This window comes from Branchiostoma floridae, chromosome 7 (assembly GCF_000003815.2).
Source record: "Branchiostoma floridae strain S238N-H82 chromosome 7, Bfl_VNyyK, whole genome shotgun sequence".
Lineage (NCBI taxonomy): Eukaryota > Metazoa > Chordata > Leptocardii > Amphioxiformes > Branchiostomatidae > Branchiostoma > Branchiostoma floridae.
The window spans coordinates 6,796,886-6,816,196 of record NC_049985.1 but is presented as its reverse complement, the minus strand read 5'-3'; the positions used below and the strand labels follow the sequence as shown (position 1 = coordinate 6,816,196).

Below are 19,311 nucleotides of genomic sequence, written 5' to 3'. Positions count from 1 at the left end.
AGACATTTTTATTTGATGGATAACTGAGACTTCAGGTACATGAGCAGGACTGCTCATGTGTCTGAGGTTCCCCCGTATTGATAGAGAAACCAGACAGACAAATGTGATCCAATGTCCAACCTTGGAGAATGGCCAAAACAGAGTCTGGTACATATTTCAGGAGCAATAGCTGGGATTTATCATTGGCTGAGTTGTGTCCACTGATTTTAGATTGTCAGATTAAACATCAAACTGAATGCAATCAGTAGTCTAGGAAGCGTCTGTCATTTGACGGCATTTGGAGGTCGTGACAGACAAAAATTGTGCCCATTTCATCATCTTTGACAGAAAAAAAATTGTGTGAAAAGATCTTTTGCTACAACTGGTGGGCAGTAGCACATAGGGTGGAGCAGTTACTGCCATGATGGAAATCAGTGCTGTGGATTGGAAAAGTATTTTTGGTTGTACTTTTGTATCAAACAGAATTGAGATGACAGCAACAAATTTCTGGATGGCTAGGATGCTGACTGATAATAAAAAAGATTAAATGAAAATTACAATTTAAAGGAAAGATCTGGTTAATTGTATCATGCCAGTTGCAAAGAAACCAAGGAAAACACAACCATATAGTGTTGGCACACTTTTAGCCAATGTTTTATGTCCTTGGTGCTGAATTGTTGGCAGGTAGTATGAAGTGTTGCAATATTGATGGTGTGCCCAACACTTGATCCACTCATTGTTGTCACACAGAATTCTTAATAAATCCTGTATCCTCCAATTCCCTTCTCCGCATCAGCACAGTGAGAAAGCCAATTAAGTGGTTCCAACTGAGTTGTCGCTGGAAGTTGCCAAGTGGAAATGTCAGGTGCCGAGGCTGATTTGTGTGAAATGGCTCAGGGTGGCAGGCAGTGGTGATAGTCTAAAATGCCTTGGACAGTCTGAGCTCTTGTTTCCAATAAAGTTGTCATGCTTTGTATTTGGTTTGGATGTAGTATGGTCTCTTGTTTCCTCAACAGTTATTTGATGTTTGGCCCTGAAGACTTTTACCTGTGCTAAGATTAACTGCAAAAAGCAAAGCAATCCTCTTAAGTCTTAGCAATCTTACCAAGATTTAGATTAGTTCTTCAAGAAGCATCTCTAGATGGACATGAGAAGACATTTTTATTGTTGTTTCATCAGGCACCATCCCATTGTTATGTTTCAGCTCACAGCCTTTCTTTTTTTAGATTATGGCTAAATTATCTAGCAAATACAGTTTGTAAAAATGATGTTAAACTGAAATGCATCAGGATGCTGGTATTTCCAACGTCATATTGGAACTGTACAGGAATACATTGCACAAGTTATATTGATAAACTGAGCAAAGAAGTGCAATGTTTTCATGCACTACACAAACATTGTGTTACACATTTTTGAAAAAAAAACTGTTCAATCTTAAATCTGTCACTAGAGTGTCGGATATACAAACTTAAGTCTGTTTTGAAATTCGTCACTCAGATATAAACTTTTATGACGATTGCCAGTGGATTACCCAAAAAGGGCAGGCAGGGTTTTGCTAGGGTTGGTTGGGGAACCAAAAATGCAACATTTTTTTCTAGATCTTATTGGGAGAAAGCCTTAGCATGAAAGTTCACTGATGTTGGTGTTTGGAATGGTAAGTCCCTATAGTTTCATTTTATTGTTGGATGTTAAGTGTTAGAATTTTTCTATAAAGGAAGAAAACCTGTTCTCTCTTTGTAGAAGAAAACCTGTTCTCTTTGTAGGTGCCCCACTTCTTTCTCAGACTAACTGTGCCTTTGTGAGAGCCAATTTTCACCAGGCAGGCCCAGGGGAGCCTGAACATTTGCTTCTTTATTGAATTATAACTCAGCTGATGATATCAGTATTTCCTAGGAGAGTTGGCTCCATGCTAATTTGGTTAGCGGAGAAGATTTAGCTTTCTTTGTCTCTGTTCAATGCACGGTTTTAATGTGGTCATGTCTGAAAGTGTCTCCAAAGTAAGACATGATAATTCTGTTAGGGATATAGATTCTTTTATGAGTTGGTGAGTAGAACTTATTATCAGCTATACACTTTGAAACTTGAAACAGTAGCTTTTGAAACTTCAGAACTTGTGAATATCAATTAAAATTTTCTAACTGAGCTACATTTGTACCAATTTGAGTCATTGTTATGTACAAAGTCAGGAATCTAAAATTTATGATCATATCCCATACTTTTCAAAACTGTAGCATCTACAAGCTGAAGTATAGTATGGATGTTAATCTACACTGATATGATGGGCCTATGATATTGTTCATGTTCCAGGTTCAGTCGGAAGTTGTTACTAGTATGTTGAAGACTACTTCTGTTAACTTGTGAGTGTGGTGATTTTAACTGTTCAGTGGTAGTTAGAGTCTCACTCCTGGTATCAGCTCCCAACTGTGGGAAGATTGTACTTAACTTTGTTACCAGGCCCAATCATGTTAAGAACAGATCTTCAGTTACAAGGTTGTACATAATTGAAATGAGTGTGCTGAGCATAGACCTTAATTCATGCTATTATCTAAGATTCTAACTTTTTCCCTTGCAGTGAACTTTTATTTGATGTAACTATGCTAGAGAAACTAAGTGTAACTATTTCCCCCGCATACATTTGAGCATTTGGCATGTTCTTTGAGAAGATGCCATGTGAAAATCTAATATTGATAGTTAAGAACTGTCAAAGCCGATAAGAGCAATGCCCCCAAAGGCTTTTCCCCTATCTTTTCCTTCTAAGAATTATCTAAGACCATACAATGTCATGTAGTTCTCAACATTTTGTCATAGCTCTATACATACTGTCATCAGTGACTGTATAAGAATCCAATTTGTTTGTTCCAAGACTTATCTAAGACGGTAGCTCTAAACATTTTGTCATAGCTCTGTACATGCTTTCACCAGTTACAGTATAAGAATCCAACATCAGGACTTGCTGTGCTGTGAATATGGAACATCAGCACTAAGAATAAATCGTGATCTTGTCCCCGGGTCCTGGCTTAAAAGGTTCCAATAAACATTCAACCGTTGTTATGGCTCTCTTGCTGTGCATAAAACAATGAAGAATTCATGACATGAGAGCACAGAGCTGATATGCAATTGGTATTGATAGTTACGTAACTACAGAGCTGATGTTTACCACAGTTTTTGAGTCTGAAATACATAATTAATGCAACAGTTGCTGTAAACTACATCAGTTTTGTACTGAAACAATGCTGCAACAAACAAATCTTGCCATAAACACTGAGTCAGAAACATTAGTTTACTACCCATTTGTGTCCCACAAAGGACCATAGTTTGAATCACTTGCTTGAACATTCGGGTTGGCAATTCTCGGACCTTCTGGTGACTACAAAACTTCAGCTCAGCATTCAGCCACTAAACCCTGACACTTGAGCCAGAAGCAAGTGGGGACCAGCAGACATCAAGATACAAACAAGCTCTAAAATAAGCTATAAATGTGTATGAACATTGATCTGTGTGAGTTTACCCATGAGTTACTCTGCCTATCTACAACATTGGACCAAAGCCAAACCACTGACTTGAAATTCTCCAAGTATCACCATTACTGCCACTGTGCATACACACCTTAAAACAAACAAACAAACAAACAAACAGCAACTGATTAGGACCTACATTTCATGGAATATTAAACCAGATGGTGAGTGTTTGAATGAGTACTGTAAAGCTTTGTGTACTTCTGGTAACATGGTAAACTTCAGTAACCCTATGGTATTAAATTTGCCTTCCCTGATTGCTTGAAGCCTAAATGATGGACTAATGTAAGGCAAATATTGTAAGAGTTTAAACCAAGTTCCCTGCAAACACCACCAATTTTATACATGTAACCAACATTTTGGAAACAAAGCACCTCTACACCAGTTCAATCAGTCTGCTAATAACAGAGGTGTCTGACGGTGCATGGATGAGTGCTTGTTAAATAACAGTGATTTTGTGTAGCTGTAATGTTCTTCGTATTTCACAGTCATCAAGAGACATGCTGATGATAGCCCTCCAACCTGAATCATAATGTAGACATTCTGGAGTTCATTATGCTTTTTGGAATATAGCTTTATTTCACCTTTATCTGCCTGGTAAACTAATCTAATGTTTTTAAAAATAGGGTTTTTGGTCATACCAAGTCGATGGACGGCGGGTTCAAACTGCAATATCTTGAAGATGTATAAAGATATGTAAATTTGAAATCACTATCTGTCTACATGATATTCTTAAAAACCCTACTTTTAAAACAACGGATATAGGTTACACCAATGTTTAAGTCATTAGTCATGAATAGTTGTTGTTGATATATCTTTTCAATGCAATTTCAAAGTGATTAAAGGACTTCTCCAAAAATCTTTGCAGAAGAATGAATCCTCGTCCACACTTAATTTCTGAAACATTGATGTATGTGCATTTTGCATCTCTCTCCTGTCTCATATTTTCCACTAGAATTGTCACACTCATTTCAGCCATTTCCAGTGCATCATCCCTATTGACATAGTGAAAGGTTGACGATCTTGCCGATCAAATAACCTATCAGTAGACAATCATTACAGTAACCTCTTTTTATAGTTTAAAATCTGCATAGAGATTAAAGTTTGAATTGTTCAAAACTCTTCTAGCATCAGGCTGATCTCATCACCTCTAGATACAAGGAGCTTGTTCTGTTTTATTTGATTGCTTTGCAGAATGGGGGCACTTGAATTGTCTTCCCAATGATTTAACGTCCACTGCAAGATAAAGCACTTTGTAGTAGGTTACCGTACCCTACTATTACCATTTACCCTGTCTGTACGAGAAGATTGATTTTCGTTGCAGCAGCTTGTTAGATCGGTGCAAACAATTGGGAAAGGTCAGAAAAAGGTCAAAGGAAGGTCAATACAGGCTGTTGCTCCGAATACTCAGTAGAATCTAGAATACTTTCCATGGCCAATTGCACATCCATGAAATTGTGCTAAAGCCCCATGTTATAAATTGCAGGTGTTTAAGCTGGAAAGCCTCAACCCCCCACCCGTGAAGCCTGTCACACACTTCAGAAATTGGGCTACCGTAATCCATTTTTTCTAAAAATTTGGGAACTTGATAAGTTACATGTACTTTCATTATACAAATGTACCAATTGATAGAATCTGAAGATCACTGTTGGCAAACTTTCAGAACCTCATCCTTGTAAGATGGATTTTGTTATGTCAGCAATATAACAGACTTCTGTACAGTCTGAGAATCTGTCCAACAGTCAAAATATTTTTACTGAAAATGAAAGAAAACCCAAGAGCTTCCTCCTCTGTGTTATCATTGTTCATCTGGAATATTATATTAGATATTCTGGTGAAGTAGACATAAGTTCTCCCAGTACCTTCATAGTGTTCACCACTTGAGGCAGTCTCCACAAGAACGAAGTCTCTTTCAATCAATGTCATTAAAAGAAGTGTGTGGTTGCCCAAGTCTTCTTAGACAAAAGAATTCAAAAACATGTTTTATGCAGTGTCTTACAGATAACTGATACTTTACAGATTACAAAAATACATGTATAATGTCTAAATAAGTTGCTTGATCCTTAGCAAGCGTAAACTGACATATATCAAATAGTCTGACTGGGGACAGTTAGTCCATGGGCCAGCACCCGAAATTTCACATATCGGTACCCTCTGGGGTGGCAAATTCTCCTTGCTATTTTTTAATAGTAGAAGGCCTGTGGCATAAATTTTTGCCCCTCCCCCTTGTTTAAGACACGAAATCTCCAGATCATTTAGGTGGTGATAGGTTTGAAGGCTGATAGCCGGTAGAAAGCTACCATACCAGAATGGCTATCACGTCAAAATACATGTATATGCCACAGGCCTTCTACTATTCAAAAATAACAAGGAGAATTTGCCACCTCGGAGGTACCGATTTTTCCTCTGGCCCATGGACTAAGTAGACAGTCATGACTATCTATTGTCATGGAAGATCAGCCTGATCGGAAGATACGGGATTTATTAAGGATTCTGCGCTACAACAAATTCAAATTGAGTGGATCAAGTGCTGGGCACACCATCAATATTGGAACACTTTATACTACCTGCCAACAGTTCAGCACCAAAGACATGATACATTGGTTATATGTATACCAACAGTATGTGGTCCAAATCTTTGTCAAAAGAAAGCTGAACCCCACATGAACCCCAGTAAATCAGCTGCAACACCTAATGGTGATAAAGTCTTATTAGCATATGTTCAGACAGTGTTAGCACTGTTCCACTACTGGTTTCATTATTGCCTGGCCGTTCTACCTGGGAGTCTCACCACTTTTTAATCAAGTTAGGCCATAATGTGCCCTTTCATTATAGCTATTAAGAATCAATAAACGGGGGAGAGAATGCTGATAATTGCCCATAACCCTGTGGACACGTGTACTCCAATTTCCCTCTGTGATGAGCCTCGGATCATCTATGGACATCATACAGTGATGAGGAGTCATTCTGTGTTCATTTTCCCAATGGATGGTCTTCATCAATCTTAAGTAGTAAGCAGTGCACAGATTGACTCTCTCGTGACGGTTTCATTTGATTGTTTCTTGATGGATGAGTAGATAGTTGTATGCAATGAATGAGCGGGAAAAGGCCATCAAAGGCAATCATGAAAATGAGCTTTGGAGTGGTCATTTACATGGTTGGGAGCAAACTGTTGGTAGTGTATACTGATGATATTAATTGTAAAATGACACAAACAACATGTTGATTTGAGTGTTGTATCCTGTAAGATGATATTTTATTCTTTCTGGTTTGATGTGATTAAAATCACTACAAGAAGCATCTAAAACTTGACCAATTTTTGTTGGCTACATTACAGCCAATAGTATTACACAACTCCAATTTTAGACGCAAATGCACCCAGTATTTTAAGGCTTGTAAACTGTGGCCACTAAAGATCATGGTGCATACTTTAGACACATGCTATGTCAGAAAACTATTGCCATGAAATGTCACAATAGAGGACAACATAATTATGCAAATGCCTTGCAGATAAAATCATGCATATTATAACAATAGTGATTATGAATACATTCCAGGATGTTGCAAATTGTCTTCTTAATACTCAATAAAACCTCAATATCTTGCTCATCCTCTCGTTGTGTTTGATAGTGATTGAAAAGAGACAGTGGTCAACTTTAACGTCATAACAATTAAAACCTAATTGTTGCAGATTCAGCTTCATAGTATTGATGGAGCTTTGATTGGTTTGGTCTGTAATTATCATGGCAAAAAGTTCATAGTAATAAATCCACCATTACGAAAATGCTTGTCTATGAAATCCAAACCTATTATTGTATCGTTATTACCTGTTTTATAGCATATTACTTCATAACTTGAAGCTTTCATGGCGGTGATTCCGATTTACAGGCTTGTGTTTCCTTTATTACATGATTAACATCGTCAATCTCTCCTAACCTCATGTATTGTGCATGAGTCAAGACATACGGGAACGTGACACTTCAAGATGATGGCATGTTTTATCTCCATAGTTTTAAGTCTTTTCAAATGCAACATTGCATGGCAATGAACAACCCATTTAGTCATTTATTCAAGATACGTAGGGAGATATTTCAAATGCTTTCAGCAAGACACTTGATATTGTCATTCTAGCCTGTAAAACTCTCCGTTGTTGACGAGCAGCGTAAAACAGCAATAAAGTGGCAGACATGCCAATTTCTATGCAGAGGGGCTGCCATGATAGTGTTGAAATGTGTCACATTTCCTCTGAGCTTATGAGAACACTCACAGCTAAATGATGCTGGGAGAAGGAGACCTACATTTGTACCTAAGTATAGGCTCTCTGATATACATGTAGCATTACACCATTCATGTTATGGAGTGTTCAATTTCACCGTAGAATGTGCACTGCTTTTTAGTATCAATATTGTTTATTTATTCATTCATTGGTTCGTCTGTTCATACAAACACACACACACAGGATGCACATATACAGCCAAGGCTGCCCAACTAGTCTGTAGCTAAAGATAAAGATCTTTATGAACAAGCTTATCCATAAATAGACAAGCTATATAGAACTGTTATCCATGAACAAGTTTTTTATGATTCAGAATCATATGTTTGAAGATTATTCCCATCAATATTACATTATTTTAGAATGTTGTGGGCAAATCAAACCAAGGCAATAAATGTGAATATGACTAGAAGAGGAGGCACCGATGGTCATTATCAATCACAGAGCTATGGGAAATAATCTGCAGAGAAATTGTTATGTTTAAAACTGCAGGAAATTTTTACCTTAGTGTATATTCATAACACTCTGAGGTATTGAAGTAAGTTGGTAATGATTGTTAGTGTGTCCTGGTCTGTTCTTTGGACATTCCTGTCCCACTGAGGCTGTTTTTGATGGAGCTGTTCAAAGTAGAATAGCAGGCTCTATTTGTTTAAAATGGTGTTCAGCAGGATTAGTCCATTACCATTAGCCTCTGTGGCAGTTAAAAGCTACCAGTGACTCCAGCGGTTAAAAGCTACCAGTGACTCTACCTACCTACCTAGTCCCTTGACCTCCAGGTCGTTAGGGGGGAGAAGGTAGCCTCCAGGTTCGTCTTTCCCTAGCCAGGGTTAACCACTCCTGTAGCTGAAGGCCGTCCAGTCAGTGATGTTATCATGCCAAGCTTTATTTTGTCGTCCATGACGACGCCCTCCTTCCACAGTGCCCTGTAGGATTGTATTGGCCAGGTTGTTGTGTCAGGTAACATGCCCAAACCACTGCAGTTTGCATCTTTTAACTGTTGTTGGAGTGGCTCTTGAGGGCCAGTAAGGCCGCGTACCTGTTCCCGCACATGCTTGTTTGTGATGTGTTCATAGTATGAGACTAGTGACACTAACATGCCTGTTGTCTGCTCCCTCCAGCTGCAGCTGTTATTTTACAACTACGACCTGTACGGGGACCTGGCGGAAGCCACCAAAGGCACCAGTGGACTTGCCATCATCTCTCTCTTCATACAGGTGGGCAATTTGGATTCAGGAAATTGACTTAAACTTAATTTATTGTTTAAATTTATCAGTATATGATCTGGTCTTATCCAGGTTTTTCACATTACAAAACTGTGTTGAATGTATGTCTAAAGCTGGTTTAATACCGGAGTGGTTCTAGTACCTGATGTAAAACTAGCAAAACAAAAACTAAAAGAGGAATGGAATGAACAATGAACGTTTTTTCCTAATTGTTTTACTGAGTTGGACACAAACCTTTGTCTTCTTACAAATTTAAATCAGTCTTTTAACTTGAACGATATGAGCTTGAGTTTACCGGCTTGTTATGGCTTGTGAACTTGTCAAACTTGTCATAATTCAAACTTATGCTGACTTCTTTGAAGTACTGTATCAGACCCTCACATCACCAATTGCATGGATGCAAACAAGGTGCCTCTGGGATGAAGTTAATGAAAAGTGGATCCTGTTTGGCATTTGGGCAATTTCCACTGTCAAACTCCAGGCACCAAACATGATTACTATTATATGTAACCAGACAGCTTTGGGCTTTCGTCTCAGATGTACATGGGGTGTTATCAACTTAAAGACGTTATTATGAACCATGAATCTATTTAGCAGGTGCTAGAAAAGTAGGTGATACATGTAGACTTGCTTTAATGTAGTGGTAAACTCTCCTGTGGAATAACATTGCTGAGTGACTAGACTAGTGGACATAAGATCGAGAGGTCACTGGTTTGATTCCTGGCATTGCTGTCTGGGCACTTTCCAACTCCTCCCAGCTGTATACAAATGGGCAACAGTACCTTTGGTTGGGGAGGTAATGAGGCAGTTGAATGAGAGCAATGGGTGCCTTCCAATATGGTGCCGTAGACATAGTGGTTACCAACCCACTGCCCCTACGACCTCATAAAGACTATTAAACCTTGACCTTTTTAAAACTCTGCAAGTCATGAAAAGAGAATATGGCAATTTCACTTGTTTACTTGAGAAAACACAACATACAAAAATACATCTAAAAATGCTTCTGCATCATATTGCTAGATAAAAATAGAATAAGAGTCTCCATTTTTTTCCTTACAAAACTTGGCCTATGTTAAGTTTCACTAAACTTTTTGTAACATTTTAGATGAAAGTTCAATGTTACTGCCAACTACTCCAAGTCTTGTACTTTCTAGTAATACCCTGCCAAGTGGGGAAAAAGTCTTCTATCAACCAATGAAAGAAGGATATACAGGAGTTCAAATTATGCTGAGAACCTCCAAGCGCCAATACTTCAGATTAGTTTCTTAATTGGTTTGAAAATTGAGCACCGATCCTGGGAGAGTTATATATATCCTAGATCATGTCTTTGCATGTTTTCCCTGTTAACGTTGCTCATGTGGTTAATCATGGCTTTCCCCTAGTCATGCAATTTTTATCTTGAGCAGAGCCAGAGATGATCACCAGCAGAGCAAAGTACGGCAACTTGTTATCATGTATTTCTCATTAGAAAACATGCCCTGATGGAAGGCGGGACTTGGGATCCCTGGGAAGCTGTAGATTAAAGATGGTTTAAAGATTAGAAACTTAGGCTTACTTGGATTATGCCACGTCTTTATTACTGCCTTATATTCATGCAGAAAACTCTGAACTATGATTAAAAGATGTATAACTATGATTTTCATAAGATCACAAGCACTAGAAATAATTCAATACTTAAAAAGCATTGGTCTTGAGAGGAATCCCTTGATCCATTCAAGTCCAATAAACTACTTAGAGTATAGCTAATAGTATTGTACTGCTCTTTGCTTCTGTCAAACAGTGACCTTATTCAGACATGTTTTATCTGGCTAATTTGGAAACTGAAATAGAAACTAGAACACACGAGATCCCTTCCAAACAGCTGAGTAATTTCTGGTGCCGCTATAAATGTCGTTGAAAGCCAGTTGAGTAATTTCTGACGTTGTAAACATCGTTAAAGGCCATAAGGAGGTAATTTGCATGTACGTGTGGTGTGTTTCTTTTCATGGAGCACAGTGCCTCTCAGATTGCAGCCTTCAGAGATTGCTCTTTATAGCTGGATTTCTGGATACAATCTTGAGTCGATAGGTAGAACAATAAAATAGGGTGCTAATGGTGGACCCCATTCAGCACCGGTCCGTGATAAACCCCAGTGCAGGCTGTGCATATTGAGCGAGGTTTATTTCCACCTCTTACCCACTTTACCCGGTTTACTGATGTCAAACAACTACATGTATAGATAGTAACGGAAGGAAGATGTTAGAGATGTGATGAACATCCACTCTGACTGATATACTAAAAAGTATGACTGCTGCCAAACATTATTTTGGCAACAAAAAATTCATTAATGAGGATGCATACTGTGCAATGGAACATGTTCACATGAACGCCTGTGGCATGTAAGAACTGTCACAAATATAGCTAAATCTTTTTGTTCAAAGTTACATTATACATCTATAATAGCCACAAATCATTGGAAGTAATATGGCAATAAATGGCTTTGGTACAAAATATCCAATATTGCTTTTGAAGAGAAACTGCCATAGGCAAGGTTCACTATAGGTCACAGCTATGATGGAAGTTGTAAGGAACAAGTCCAATATATGTATACATAACAGATCATGAGAAATAGTAATGCAGAGGTTTTGATGTATTGATATGGTGGATTCTAATATATATTCTCATCAATTGTTATGCTAAACTATTCAGCCCTTGAGTCATTTGGAATCTGGACCATTTTGGCAACTGTTGTTGGCCAAAAGTGGCATGATCTCTAAGACTAAGTGAAAAGTTCAATATTTTTGGCTGCAAAATCAATTCTATTCATGTAAAATCCATCATTGTCATTTCAATGACCCTTTGTTCCATTCATACTGCATTTGAGAAGCCATTATTGCTTGCTCATGTTGCTTTATATCTGAATTCTCTATGCAATAGATCTCTCCTCTCTCCGGAGTGCAGAAATAATGTAACTTTTAACCTTGGGCCATGATATTGTCTTTTAGAGACCTGCCGCCCTCCCTCGTACATTAGTCTTTTTACCTTCCTTATCGATTCGTCTTGCAATGAGGGATCTTATCTATACATCCACCATCAAACGTAGTGCCAGAGAAATTGGTACTGAGGAGGTCGATTTCCCAAAGCTTTGGATCTGCGTGATGCGGAGGAATATGTCGTATATCACATCCGCTTTTACAGTCCCAAGTCCCCCCGCTGGCCTTGTGTAGCATTGTTACGGGAGCAAAGTGCTGTTGGGCAGGTACAATTAGCCGTAATTAGTGGTACTTTAGCGTCGGCTCGCACATCAAACTATGCAGAATTGCATCCTGCTGATACCTTTCCGCCATTTGTGATCCAACCCTTTCTGGGGGGACGCATGTCTCCCTTCCTGTTTGGGTGACACGTAAATCGCTGCAATCCATCAGCCTACAGGCAAATGTTCCCCCCAAGTCCAGAACTTTCCATTAAAGAGGAAAGGGGATGAAAGCATCAACCATAGTCATCAGATTTAAGACTCCTGTCAGCCGAGAGGAAGTTTACCTCGTCATGCGCCTCAACTTCAGAGTATAGAGTACGCCAAAAGTGCTGTTGTATTATTCAAAAACGTATCACTGGCGCATTCTCACTATGCCTTTTTACTGCCTTGAATATGGATGTATGCTGAAAGCAGGAATAAATGTGAGACATATCTGATTTCTTTAAATTTTGAACTCCTGATATTACAGAATTAATGATTAGAGAAATGTACCAGCAATATTTGTACAGGAAGCTTTATCAATACACTGATATTTCAGTATTTTTGATACCTAAAGAGAGTTAACTGAATCTATACAAAAATCTCTTCAAGTAAGGGTAAGAATTAGATAAAGGTAAATGCAAATGACCTAAAAAGCTTACTGAGGTACCATGGGGCTGTCTGAAACTGGGCCATGATTGTATCTAATTAACAAGTTAATGAGGGTTAATGATGTGTACATATTTCTTAAATTTGACAATGTTCCAAGCAATTATGAAAGTGGGTCCCTAGGTTAATAGGTCATATCATCAAAACATTGTCTGCAGCATATTTGATTGGTAAATCTAGTGGCATATGCCAAAAGTGTATGGCTACTGTATTGTCCCTATCTCCAGTGCTGAAAGACCATCGTCCTGCCATACACTTAGATTGTCCTTGTCCTTATTACTGAAAGTTTCTACAAAAATAGCGTGTATCAAAGAAAGTCTTGTGCAAAGAGTCTGCAAGTCTCAACTTATTCCTGAAATTCTTCCAACTGATGTCTTTCTTGTAGGGGAATTCTTTGTTCTGATTTACAAACTGTCCCTGCCCCTGGTGCTGAATTGTTTTCATCTCTCTTGTAGAGGATGTTCATTACTTGGTCCTAATCCACTGACACTGTCTCTGGTGCTGAAAATTTATTGTTCTTGTCTGTTGTGTTGTGGGTCAATGCCCCTTTCTCTGGTGCTAGGCGCTGAAATTGTTATTGTCTCTTGTGCAGTAAGTCTATTACTTTTTTTCTAACTATAAGACTGCCCCTGTCTCTGGTGCTAAAATTGTTATTATTTCTTGTGCAGCCGGTCTATCACTTTGTTAAACTCTCAGACTGTTGCTGTCTCTGGTGCTGAAATTGTTCTTGTCCCTCTCATGTCAGTGAATTATGTCTATCAGCTTACTCTAATGCTCAGATTGTCCTTAGTACTGAAACTGTTTTTATTTTGCTATGCATGATTTCTATCATGCTTTTTTTTTCTTTTTAGAAGCAGTTGTACATTTGTATTTGTGCATTTCTCTCTCTCTCTCTCTCTCTCTCTCTCTCTCATTGATCATAATCTGTATACTTAACATTTCTTTCCAAGGGATGGGGAACAACAGACGTTAAACCGGATAGTGAGTGAATGTGAGTGAGACAAGTTTTTGTGAACCAGCAAATCACATTGACACTGCCCAACTAAGATAACAACATTTCATGCTCCAGTCATCAGTGACTGACATGGGAGTGCCCTTGACTGTGCCCTGGCCTCTAGATGATATCAGGGGTCGCGGGCGGGTCAGTGACATTTGAGATGACAATTGGTGATAGCACCCCCAGGATTTGAGCTCACACTGAGGCATCTATCTCAATTATCGCATGTTATTGGCCATGTCTACTGCTCAGCAAATGGAAGTTCTGAGAGAATTTGTCAACATCTGACATAAATCAAATTTCATTGATCGTATGCCCCTTTGTGGTAATGTTTTTTTTTTATTGTTGACGTCAGAAAGGTTTGGGAATGTGGAGCAGTATCCTAGTGGGTAGAGTGCCTGCTTTGTATTAGGGAGATCATAGGTCGGCTATGTATCTAGTATAACTAGCTAACTTCTCAGCAAATATTGACAGGTAAAGGCACAAGCCCATGGCTGTTCCATGATATTTGATACTCTGTGTTAGATCTGATACACTTGGAAGTTATTGTCGGTCACTCTCAAAAACTTACAAATTCAAAAGAAGCATAAATGTTTGCAGCTACAGTTGAATGATGAATGCAACTAGGGGAATGGAGACTGCCTAGAAAGAAGACATGTCAGTGAACTGCCAGTGACACAAATGCTCTTCCTGTCATTTTGAAGACAGATGAGCTTGTTTGCAGGAAGCTTGACTTTGAAGTGTCTGTTGGCTGTATGCAATCAGTGAGGCTGTAAAGATGACTTATCTGCAGGCATGTCCTCCGTTTAAGACTGTCTCCTGCTGTGATGTTTTCAAATACAGTAAAACCTGGTTGCCCAACCATCGTCAGTTACAGCCACATTGGAAGGTTCTCATCCAATTTAACATAGTTAAGACCCTGTGCTAAGCAACCAACTTTCTTGTGACAATCTGATAAATGTACTTTTTTTGCATCTGGATAGCCTTTTCATTTGTCTTAAGGAACCACATTTTCTAAACGACTTTGCCTCAGTCACTTGAGTAGTTGCTGGGACCAGATTTGACTGTACCAGGTAAATGGCATGTATACATGTCATGATATTTCTGTCATCTATCAATGAATCTAGCTTCTGCTTTAAGAAGATTATGGTGGAAACTTCCTGTTAGGTTTCAAAAGAGAATGCTAGGCATGCTCAGTCTTATGACATGTAACACCCAACCGTATGTTGACATTCTCATGGTTTATCATATGGAAATACAAGTCTCAGAATAATTTTCCGTTCGTCTTTCAGACATATTCTTGTCTTTCTATCAGACAGCAAGGTTTCATTTACAAATGTTAGAAAACCCTGTGTTTAACATTTCACACCAATGGATTTCATCTCTATTGACTGTATCATTCTGTATTCTATATGTATGTATTCTATAGTACAATATTATATGGCCTCTCTACCTAATATGGCATACAGCAGTACTTAACACCAGGGAAATAATCATCATTCAATGAACTTATCCTATGAAGTTATGCCAGAGAACTAATAATAGCATTTCCCTGATTGAAAATTTCAGCTTACCTGAACCAATTTGGCACTTGAGTAGGCTTAATTTGGTCATGATTTGCTGCCTTCTCGTTCAATGTAATTTTACACCCAGAAAGATTAGGGGGAATAATTCCTATGACATTAGGGCATGGATGGATGCATGGATGCACCAGTGGATGGAAACACAGTACTGCAATATTACATTAGGGACTTTAATTCAAACGCTGTGCTCTGTTCTTGTAAAGTAATAACGTAGCCTATTATCGTATCAATATATTTTTGCCCTTCTGTCTCATATTGTAATGCTTTTCAAAGGCACTTTAAAAAGATGTCTTCATCACTGAGATACACAGAAGTGAGACTGTTAATACCAAGACTGTGATAGAAAGAAGTCAGACTGTTAATGACAGGAAAGAGCAAAAGTATATCAATCAAAGAGAGTTTGTCCTAGATACAATGTAAGGTTAATTCCTCTGATATGAACTAGACACAAAGCTGTTTGATACACTTTAGGTTGATAAGTAAAACCCGCTAATTTTGCTGATGATGTGCAACTTCATACTTATACAGCTTTAAGAATAATGCGGGCATTTTGTAGGCTACATACATGCTCATAAAAAATTTGACTGTCCCTGTCCCTAGTGCTGAAACTGTTACTGTTATGCGTCTTCCTGTGGTAGGTGCTGACAATTCCCTCCACTCTCAATTGCTCTTGGTGTTTTTTCCATCATCTGCACTTAAACCTTATCTGACTGAAAACTTTATGCATATATTGCTTCCCACAGAGATTTGAAACTCCAGTGGTAACAGAATTGTCAGCCTTACATGATGGAAACTGTACTGGCTAGTACCAAAGGGATGCTGACTAGATAGATCTTACTTGTTTGTCATCTTTATGATGACTTCTTGGAGTTTGTGATAATATGAGTTAATCATAAAAAATGTGGATTAGAGCCTGGCAGACAAAAGTAAGATTAAGGTTTGTTCTTGAACTGTACCTTCAGACTTTGAAACTTCCAACCACAATGCAAGACTGTAGGATGTTGTCAATCAATCCTTTGTGAATAGAACTTACTGAACATAGCACTGTCAGCCACAGGATATTTTGGATAGCTTCCAGCAATATGGGAGACTCAAGAAGTGGTTTTCAAATAGCATTGCTGTTGGGGAAAACAAAACCCTCAGTATTGCTTTCACTGCAAATCACTCAAACCAAAGAGCCAGAGTTATTACCTGGCATCTTCCTCCCACCTCAAGGCTAACAGGGACTGTCTTCATGAGAGCTGCCAGAATTGAAGCTACACCCATCAGATATCCGCTATTGGTGCAAGATTATTTTACATTTTAATCGCAAAATTTTTGACAGGCCTATCCAAAAACCAAGTCTGAAAAATTGATGTTGCCTTAGGAGCTTTCAGTGGGATGGAAGCAAAATACTAAGTACAACTTAGGTCTACAGATCTCAGTACAAACATGTAATACATACTACAGTATGGTACATTGTACTTCCCTGTTGTTTTAACTTGCATATCTTTGTAGTTTTGACATTTACTCTGAGTATTTACATGTGCCATTTGGGCAGCTTTGAATGCCCTTTGCTTACTTCTGACATTTCCTTGCTAATATCAATCTTGTATGGAAGTGACCATCCTGAAAGTTTTTTGCATTGCCGCGCCAGCGGCAATGCCTTATGCCAGCTTTCTTCCATGGTTGGATCAATGGACGGACCTTTTAACCTAGCCCTTCCAAAGCCCCTTCCAAAGGCCCCTCTTTCCTTGCCGAGTTTCATTGCTTAGTTAGACAATGGTACATTCCAGGCGAGTATTAAAACTCTCTTCTAGACGCATGTTACTGTATGTGGTCCAGCGTAATAAATCTACGCTTTAACTCACCATGTTTATATAAAGATATATCACAAATTGCATCAGAAGGAACTTATTTTGTAATGAAAAATAATGCATATTCATTGTGGGTCAAAAAGTTTTACAAAACCTGTTTAATGTGCCAATAATTCATGTGACATAAATTATGATAATGAGGTAAATTTCCAATATCCCCTTTTGCTGCATTTCCTACTGAAGAAGCTAGGTGTCGCTCTCAGCAGTTCAGTCATAAAATACGCAGCAATGCACAGCTTTTCTTAAAAGATTTCTTGTTTCAAATACTCCTTCCAGGTATTAAGGGCTTCAGATCCATGTATTCTTGTTGAGGCTTTCTAATTTCTACAACATGTTTAAGAAGAGATTTGATACCAAAACATTGCTGAAAGGACATATTGCTTGCAATGGTCTTGGTTAAGTTTTACAACTGCTAAAGCAGAATTTTGCTTCTTCAGCCAAAAAAATCTAACCCCCAACCCCGTCCATCCAAATTACATTTTCATCCAGTTCATGACATGAAATTGGTGAAAATGTATTGTTGTAAGCTTACCATGACAGATTTAACAACAAAATTAACAACATGGGCTCCCAAGCAAAATCAGTGGCACAAAATTTAACATTGGAGACAGCCCTCACATACAGGTACTTTACTAATGGTAAGGCATGTAATGTAATAAGGAATCATGCATATGTGGTTGTGCAAATATCTCAAATAATGCCTTTCTCTTTTACCTTACAGATTGGGAATTCAACAAACCCAGAACTGGACAAACTCTTGTGGTCTGACAGATTACAAAACGTCACATACAAAGGTGAGGACATGGATCATGAACTTAAGTTCCTGTCTTCCTGCTTCCTTTTCTTTAGCTCTCTCCCTCACTGTCCATTTTCAACATGTCCATTTACCAAACGGTATAAGTGTGTGTCCTGCCATTGCATGTAGTCATCTCATGTTAAGATTAATACCACAGCCGAAAAATGGTATAATTTCATTAGAAACTCTACCTGTTTTCTGCACTTGGGTCACTTTAGACTATCTATAGCTTCAATTTTGAAGCCCCCATGACTGTAGCACAATTCGTTAATGCTGTTTTTAAAGCCTAACTTAGCACATAAAAAAAGAATCAGCTGACTTATTTGCCTTTGTGCCATTTCTGCTTAATCTTAATCGTGGCTTGATAATGGAAATCCAACTCACAGCACTGCTTACATTGATATTCTCATCACTGTGGACTTATCTACATGACTAACATTAGAAGCTTCTAATATTAGCAGGGTTTAGAGTTAAACCATCAAAAGCCACTGACCAATCCTGACTGTCCATCACAATTTGCATTTCAACCAATCATGGCAGGGCAATTATCAGCTTGACCAATGATAATGTGTCCGCCAAATATTTGGATCTTTATGTCTTTATTTTGCATTTCTGCTTTTGCACGGAGGTTGGAAGGGCTATGGGATTGCCCTATTGGTCAGACCAAACATTCATCTTCCCCTAGAATCTAATCCTTCAGTGGAATCTTCCAACTTCCCTGGAAAAGAAGTCCAATTCCCTACTGTCCCACTTCCGGCCCCTCCGCTGTATGCATGGGACCGATCTATAAGGGAAATGTATTTTGCGATGATATCAGACATTTCGTTAGGAAACTCAATAGATGTGACCCCGGCGGCGACCTCTGGCTCCGAGGGGAGATACAATTCAGCACCGGTCCATGTATAATTGAATGGCAAGCATCCAGACAGGCCCGGCATCTATATATGAAGATTGCAAGCAGAGGAAACCAATCTGTCCTCATTTTCTCAAGGAAATCGTGATGATGTCTTCTTCCTGCAGGAAAAGGAGGATTAAGATGAAATTGAAGTGACGGTTGTCGGTGGATAGGAGCTATGATACGCTATTGGATGGCATTTTGTGGAAAGTGTTCACCGAGAGATAGATGTCTGATATGGCCCATTGAGAGGAGGCAATCTCAGGGAAGTCACATCATATGGAGCTAGGAATCACGAGGCACAACTTACG

General features: G+C 38.7%; 1 protein-coding gene across 3 annotated transcripts in view; it reads left to right on the top strand.

The window, feature by feature from the left end:
- LOC118419784 (carbonic anhydrase-related protein 10-like) overlaps window positions 1-19,311 on the top strand; it is a 92,182-nt gene that overhangs the window by 55,490 nt on the left and 17,381 nt on the right. For all 3 annotated transcript variants that reach the window (XM_035826378.1, XM_035826379.1, XM_035826380.1), the window contains 2 exons: window positions 8,886-8,981; window positions 18,031-18,103. In XM_035826378.1, coding sequence (XP_035682271.1) covers window positions 8,886-8,981; window positions 18,031-18,103 — 169 coding nt within the window. The remainder of the gene's footprint in view (window positions 1-8,885; window positions 8,982-18,030; window positions 18,104-19,311) is intronic.